General features: G+C 46.9%; 1 protein-coding gene and 1 pseudogene across 1 annotated transcript; both read left to right on the top strand.

Annotated features, from left to right (window-relative positions):
- Window positions 1-1,634: 1,634 nt before the first annotated feature.
- On the top strand, window positions 1,635-2,532 carry LOC104407752 (annotated as a pseudogene).
- Window positions 2,533-6,807: 4,275 nt separating this feature from the next.
- On the top strand, window positions 6,808-7,821 carry LOC104407754 (G-protein coupled receptor 35-like). Its single transcript, XM_010017124.1, has one exon. The coding sequence runs from the start codon at window positions 6,808-6,810 to the stop codon at window positions 7,819-7,821; it is 1,014 nt and encodes a 337-aa protein (XP_010015426.1).
- Window positions 7,822-8,266: the final 445 nt, after the last annotated feature.

Below are 8,266 nucleotides of genomic sequence, written 5' to 3'. Positions count from 1 at the left end.
CATTTGAGCCACATCTCCAGCTCTAAGGGTGGTGTCAGCCACAGCCCTTTCATGCAGCAGAGCACACCAGCACGGTTTGCCTGCCTTGTACTTCAGCACAGAGGCTGCTGCTGGCATTGCAGATCAGGGCTGATGGATGAAAAGCAACCTGGGCATCAGCTATGCAAGCAAAGACATCTGCCTCATGCAGTTAGTGAGCATAATGATGTGGCAGATTCAGCCTTTGGTGTAAGGTATTTCCCTACTGCTACTCACTGTAATTCAGAGAGGTTTTCCTTGGGTGACAGCTGACAGCTTCCTTCCAGGGTGCAGGCAGCGGGCAGCAAGCCTCAGTTGGGAAACCCAGAACTAAGCACACAAGAACTGGGAGAGAGCTCTGTGCAAGAGTCATGTTAATGCCCATGAGTGCCCAAGACATTCACATATCCCCCAGCAACTGAGTTGTTGTGCGTTTACCAGTTATTGAAGTCTGATTTTGCTGGCAGTGCCCTCACCAACTGACTACAAGGAGGTTTGAATTGCTTGCAGAGGTAAATAACTGCTTAACCAGGCATGTTCTGTCACAGTGTTGCTTCTGGAATCTCTGAAAGCTGTGGGATTTGAGCAGATCCCTCACCACTTCAGTCTCCTGTTAAAGTGGCAAAAAGCGTATTTTAAATTAAAAGGTTAAATTCTTTCCAAAGTGTGTTTAGATGCAAGCAGAAATCAGTGACATATACACAGAATCACCAGTTCAGAGAACTGTTCCTTCTGCATGCCACATAGAGGCACTTTGCACAGGATGGAGTCTGATAAAAGCTGATTTTTATCAGCCCATGAACTCACACTCTTCACATAACCAGTATTCTTGCAGAACATCTAGCAGCCCGTGTGACAGAGACTCAGTAGCTACTACTTACATCTCATGGATTTCCCAGGGTGGCAGAATGCTCGCCTTGAGCAGGAACCATCTAATGCAGCCCTTAATGGTAAATCCCTCATTTTACACTAGTGTTTCCTCCTTCAGGTGTGTCTGTCTGCTTTACATCCACAGAATCCTACTCTCTCCTGGAATGCATGGGCTCAAAATCAAGTTAATCCTTCCACCTCAATTTCCCCTTCCAAGGAGGTGGACAGTTACATGCCTCACTCACTCATGGACGGTTTCAAGCATGCCTCTGGGATGCAGGAGCTGAGATTCAGCTGGGCTTTAGGTTTGGTTGCTGAAATCCCTACCTAGCTCAAAACCAAGCTAAGGGTAATCTTAAGGTAATCATTTGCCCAGCCTGGCTTAAGAAATCACCTTGTCACAGGATGCCCTCACTGTCAAAGGGGTCTCTTCTCAGTGCTATTCTGACCCTCCATTTAAAATACCACTATTTAATAAAGACTGTCTGCCATGTCCTATTGGAAGTGTACTTTAAGATATTAACTCATAAAGTGAGTAAACGTAAACAAGGCTTGACAAAGGATGCTGACTGACAAGGCCAGCTTTGTAGACTCAAATTCACATTTGCGATGTGCAAAGTAAATATTTACTTAAATACCCTATTTTTCATAGGACATGCATGTATTAAGAAGCAGGAGGAAAGTCTTACCATGTATTTTCCTATTTCAGGTCTCAGAACATCATAAAACATCTACACAACAGGACAATGAATGTGTCCAACAACTGCAGCAGCACAAGTCTAGAACTTTATCACCATGTTCACCTCATTGAATTTGCTCTATATAACTTAATTTTCTTTTTTGGAGCAGTATTTAATGGTCTTGCCCTCTGGGTGTTCTTCTGCAAGAAGTGGACAGAAACAAGGGTGTATGTAATCAGCTTAGTCTTTGCAGACTGCTTTGTCATCTGCACCTTGCCTTTCATGGCTTATTTGCTCTAGAATAAGTCAACCCTAGATGAACTCTCCTAGTTTACAGACAACGTATTTCATCAACATGTTAGTGAGTATCTACGTGATTTCATTTATCTCCATCGATCGAGATAAAACATAAAACACCCCTTGAAGGCCAGAACCTTCAGGTCTCCATCAAAGGCAGCCCTTCTCTGCGGGCTTCTCTGGGTCTCTGTGATAATTGGTGCCACTGTACAGATTTGGCAGAGCCAATCCACCCTCTACTTCCAGAAGGACACCACCGCTCCTGCTGCTCTGAGCCTGCTTTCCATGTTCTTTGTTTTTATTCTTCCATTAGTAATCTTGACTTTTTGCTTCACAGAAGTGATCAGGAGCCTTAAGAGATGCCTGAACACAAACTCACCAGAGGAGAAATCAATCCAGAAAGCTGTTCACATGATTTATGCAAATCTGATTGTATTCTAATATGTTTTCTGCCGGCCTTTCTGCCAGCCAGGATAGCATTGGAGCTACCTGTTTCATGCTCCAGGTTAAGAACATCTCCATGACAAGGTGTATTGCCACATCTAACTGCTGCTTAGATAGTGTCTGCTACTATGTGACCAGGGAGTTCCGTGAAGCCCTTCTACCACCCAAAACCAGCAGTGAAAAAACAGATCAAATCCACTCCTTGCAGGCACACACTTGCTAAAAGAAAGGGAGGCAGGGGGGAGAAGGGAGACAAGAGGGATGAAAACCAGCAAACCCCAAAAAACCCCACAACATCTCTGCAACATCAAGAGAAGATAAACCTTCAGTGTTATTGGGATAACTGTTGCTCTTTCTCTCTGGAGAGATAATAGTTTGGTTGAAAAGGGCCTTCAAAGCTCATCTAGTTCCACCACCTTGCAATAAGCAGGGACATCTTAAACTAGAATAGGTTGCCCAGAACCACATCCAGCCTGGCCTTGAATGTCTCTGGGGATGGCACAAGATTTTTGCTAGGTTTAGCATTACTAAGTTAATTGCAATTTACACCCTATGCCTCTATTAATTTCACAGAGCTGTGTAAAAGTGTGTATGTAATTGTTGGTCATGAACATGCCTCCTTTGCACCCTCCAGCACTTAGACGGGTGACCCATGTATGTGTCCCTGTTTTAGTTCACTTTGCAGCTAAAGTCTATTGATCCTTATTGTCAACACATGCAAAAGAATGTATCACGTTTAACCTCATTGTGTATTTCAGATTGTTTGCATTATTAAAATAATCCAGTTTATTTCTTTCATATTCCTTTGAAAGGAATATGAAGTGGGGAGGGTTCAGGCAGTAACAGCATATAATTAAGTACGTGGCCCTACAAAACACCCTAGACTCTGGTAACTGCCCTTCCTCTTCAAGTCAGTGCATCAGATAAATGTGAAGGATGAAAGCAAGACTTAACCAGTGCCATAAAGGCACAAAGTCCAGGAGATATAAGGGCTGAGCCCTGGCACAGACACCTCCCCAAGGGGCTGCTGCTCCCCTCCCTGAGGAAGCCCTTTTAACTCTGTCTAGACCTTCGCTGCACGTGCATGTGACCTGCATCTGCCTTCAAGGAGCCCATGGCTGCAGCTCAATCTGCTGTTGCCACCTTTGGAACTGTGAGCTCAGGAGACACAAATTACTGAGACAAATGCTGAGGAAGCTAGAACCTGGCTCCCATAGACAGGACTGCAGACTACAGACAGCAAACCCATCAAAATGACTGTGAAGTCCCACTGAGCATGCTCTTAAACAAGTGTCCAAAGGTCCTGGCAGTGTGCTCACTGCCTCACCAGTATCTCTGACCAGTCACTGCCATTATCATCTTGGGCTTTGCAGTGATGCTGACGAGCAGTGTTAGATACCTGACTGCTTTGCAGAGGATAAGCCAGAAGGTAATGTCTGTCACCTTTCTTGTAAAGACACTGAGGAGACACTGCTGGGACCTCTCACCTTGGGCTCGCTAATCACGGGGTGCACAAACATCAACGTGCTCCCCCAGAAAGGCTGTCAGCCCCCCTACTACACACACTCTGCAACCACACTGCAGGCTGCCCAGCTTCCTCGGGGACTTTTTGCTGCCAGAAGGGCAATTTACAACCATTATGGGTTGTATTTCAGAAATTATTTGTTTACCCACAGCTGAAAACATTAAATTTTAATTGCTGGGGTTTGTGTGAGGTGAGCAGGGGAAAGCAGTCTGGGTGGTTAAGGATGATGGTAAAGCATCAAGCTGATGCAAGTAGAACAACAGAGGGCACCAGAGACTCGACTGTCCCAAAAGATAAATGAAGCCCTTTTGGGGAACAGGAGTTCATTGCTGGATTTCAGCTGTCGACAGCAGGCTCCGGGGCAGCTGTGCCCTGCATGGAGTAGCATACTGCACTGGTACCCGCGGCCGTGGCACATCCTCTCCCCTGCCACAACGCCTGCATCTACACTGAGGATTAAACCACCCTGACGGCCCCACAAGCAGCAGGTAACGTCTTTTACTTCTTCCCGCACCAGCGTGTGCTCTGCTCAACACATGCTTTGGGGTGTGCTTTCTCACCTCTTAACTGAAGCGCTAGCCTGCTTGTTAACATACCTGCATGAGACCCAAGATTAATGAAAACAAATCTCTTCTATGAAGACAGGCTGAGATAATCAGCCTGGAGAAGAGAAGGCTCCAGGGAGACCTTATGGCAGCTTCCAGTGCCTACAAAAATCTGGAGAGGGACTTTTTACAAGGGCCTGTAGGGACAGGACGAGGGGAAGTGGCTTTAACCTCACAGACGGGAGATTGAGATTAGACATTAGGAAGAAGCTCTTCCCTGTGAGGGTGCTGAGGTGCTGGCACAGAGTGCCCAGAGAAGCTGTGGCTGCCCCATCCCTGGCAGTGTTCAGGGCCAGGTTGGACACAGGGGCTTGGAGCAACCTGCTCTAGTGGAAGGTGTCCCTGCTCGTGGCAGGGGGTTGGGACTGGATGAGCTTTAAGGTCCCTTCCAAATCAAACCATTCCATGTCAATCCTCACATGCACACAGATGCTTTGGTGTCCTCCTGCTTGGCAGCCACCTGTGTCTTCATCGGGTCTTCATCCCTCTCTTTGGTTTCACACCAGTTCCTCCTCTGTGCACATGGAGATACCCAGCTCCAGGCATGCTGCAGAACAGGACATCGGGAACCACTGCCAGCTCTGTGCTTACATAGGCGGTTTGATGGGGCTGGGATGCTCAGCCCCAGTGGGCTCAGCTGCTCCTTGAGGCAGTGCTATGCATCCAGAGAGTGGCTTTTCCACTCTGGGATAACCACAGTAGTCTGGCAGTGAACGGCTCCAAAGTAGGTGGTACTACAGAGCAGCCAAGGACCTGTGAGGCTGAAAGCCCAAGAGAGCCAGGACATTGGCTGTATATTAGTTCCTCCATAAATTCCACCCTAAAAATGACTGTATCCCTGTGGTTCAGTAGTGACATACCAGCTCTGGTGCTAGGGCAGGTGCTGTGTTTTCCTCCATGGTTGCCAGCTCCATCTCCCAGTCTCAGACACTAAAGCCAGTTCAGTTAGTTTATGCAATTGTGCATTTTCACTACAGTTTACATGTTGATGCTTACAAACTGCTGACTTATAAGGCAATGTATTCATAAGAAATTGTAGGAATCTGGGTGTTTTCTTTTCCTCCTCGATGTAAACACTTCTTTTATGAGCTGCAGACTAAGTCTGACTCATCTTTTACAGCCTTCTGCTGGTAGAAGTTGCTGTGCATATTTAAAGGAATACCAGAAGATAGCTTAAGTTTTTCATTTTGTGTTTTCTGCTTCAGCAACATTTCAGCTTCCTATCTTTGAAGTTTGAGATCAGACATATGCTCACATTCCCTTCTCTCTTTGGAGATCTAAGGCTAGATCTGCTAGGGCTGGTGGTACTTAATGCTGAGCAATTCCTCCCCAGCACCCCGCAGAGAGGGGAGTCGGTTCGTAACAGCGTGAACATGAGCAGCTGGTGCCCAGGCAGCCAAGAAGCCACCAGCATCCTGGCCTGTATCAGCAACAAGTGTGGCAGCAGGGCCAGGGCAGTGATCATCCCCCTGTACTGGGCACTGGTGAGGCTGCACCTCGAATCCTGTGTTCAGTTCTGGGCCCCTCACTACAAGAGAGACATTGAGGTGCTGGAGCGGGGCCAGAGAAGGGCAATGGAGCTGGTGCAGGGCCTGGAGCACAAGTGTGATGAGGAACGGCTGAGGGACCTGGGGGTTTAGTGTGGAGAAGAGAAGGCTCAGGGGGGACCTTATCGCTCTCTGCAACTGCCTGAAAAGAGGATGGAGCCAGGAGGGGGCTGGTCTGTGCTCCCAAGGAACAAAAGAAAATGGCCTCAAGGTGCTCCAGGGGAGGTTTAGGCCGGATATTAGGAACGATTTCTTCCCCAGAGGGTGCTCAGGCACTGGAAAAGGCTGCCCACGGCAGTGGTGGAGTCACCATCCCTGCAAGTGACCAAAAACTGTGTAGATGAGGCCCCCAGTGACATGGTTTAGTGGTGGCCTTGGCAGTGCTGGGGACTGGTTGGACCTGATTATCTTAAAGTTCTTTTCCAGTCTAGCTGATTCTATGATCCTATGCTTGGACACAGCCTGCTCACAGCAGACACCTTCCCACCAGCCTGCAGCAGCATTCCCACCACCCCAGGAGTAAAGCCACCTGAGCTACCCCCACATCTGGAAGGACTCAAGTCTGTGGGGTTTCACAGGTCTGACAACACCCAGAGCAAAGAGTGGCTTCAGCAGCAAAGCAAGGGTCTTGGAGACAAAGGGGGAATGCTGCCCATGTCTGCTTCAGGCTGTCTTAAAGCCAATGGCTCTCAGATAACCACAGAAGCAGCTAAGAAAAGGGACCACAAAAATTACCATTCTGCTTTGCAGACCCAGCCCAGACAACCTGTCTCCAAGCTCGGTTTCATGCCTGCCCCCTTTTCTTGCAGAGACAACCCAACATGGAGAACTGCACTGACAACGACAACATGCAGAACAGCGTTGCGCTATTTCAACTTATAGTCTACATCCCAGTGCTCTCTTTGGGGATCCCACTGAACGTGATTGCCTTCTGGGTCTTCTGCTGCAAACTCAAGAGGTGGACTGAGACCAGGGTGTACATGATCAACCTCATAGTTGCAGACAGTTTCCTGCTCTTTGCCCTGCCTTTCTTGATATATTTTACCAAGTATGAGCATCCCGTAGACAATCTGTGTTTCACTATACAGAAGATCTACTTTACAAACATGCCTATGAGCATCCTGATCATCACCTTGATTGCGATCGATCGATACATTGCAATCAAGTTCCCTCTAAAAGCAAAGATTCTTCGATCCCCACTGAAATCAGCTTCTATGTGTGGGGTTCTTTGGATAATGCTAATGATTTACTCCTACTTGCGTCCACATTTTCATAACATAAATGAAAAGTTCTGCTTTAGGAAACAATCCACTCAACCTAGTTACGCATTGTTAGTGTCCGGTACCTTTGGCTATTTTATTCCCTTAGTGATTGTGACTTTCTGCTCAGTACAAGTCATCAAATGTCTCAAGAGGAAGATGGTCACAAGCCCTCATGAGACAAAATTAATCCAGAAAGCAATCCGCATTATTTCTGTGAATCTGTGCGTGTTTACTGTCTGTTTTTCACCCCTCCACATTGCCCTGCTCTTGCGGTTTGCAGTGGATGTTGCTGGAGCTTGTTCTTTGCTCTCGGAAGTTACAGCCTGTCTTCAGATCTGTGCATGCTTAGCAAATTGTAACTGCTGTTTGGATGCATTTTGCTATTACTTTGCAGCTAAGGAATTTCAAGAATTTCCATCTCTGTTCCCCGCTTGTATATCGATGAGGTCCAGGATGAACCAAAGCCAAGAATCCCAGCCACCCACAGATCAAGTTATGACATTAACAAAGCATAGCACACTACAGGTGTTAAGAGCCACCAATGCTGCTGAAGTTTTGAGGCAGAGGGAGTAGGATCTTCTACAGTATTTGCAATCATTGTAGGTACAGGCATACCTGCAAAAAGGGGCAATCCCCTCCAAAGGGTCTGGTATTAACTTGAATTTTGTCCTTCTGTCCTCAGTGACTTGACTCCAGCTTTGACTATAGTCTTAGATCATTGTACCGCAGCTTCAAGAGGGAGAGACATGTGGGATGGAGAATAGATAAGGCCGTTTTTTCCACCCTGCGCTTATTTGTATATAACATGCAACTAAACATAGGAAACTGAGCACCCATACAGCAATACACAAATCCACTTCTGGTACTGTTATATATATGGTCACTTAAAACCAAGAAAAACCTGTGTACTACAATACCAAACCATCTGTGCTGCTCACATCAAACCATATACTGGTAGTTTCCTGCCAGCCTATGTAATTTCAAAGCTTGCAGCTATCACCAGGACACAGCTATTGCC

This window comes from Nestor notabilis, unplaced genomic scaffold (genome assembly GCF_000696875.1).
Source record: "Nestor notabilis isolate BGI_N333 unplaced genomic scaffold, ASM69687v1 scaffold1016, whole genome shotgun sequence".
Lineage (NCBI taxonomy): Eukaryota > Metazoa > Chordata > Aves > Psittaciformes > Psittacidae > Nestor > Nestor notabilis.
Note: the sequence above shows the minus strand (reverse complement) of the source record. Positions and strands in the feature narration are given on the sequence as shown.

Bases quoted from the DNA above. Each gene is read 5' to 3' on its own strand.
- LOC104407754 (XM_010017124.1), top strand. From the start codon at position 6,808: ATGGAGAACTGCACTGACAACGACAACATGCAGAACAGCGTTGCGCTA.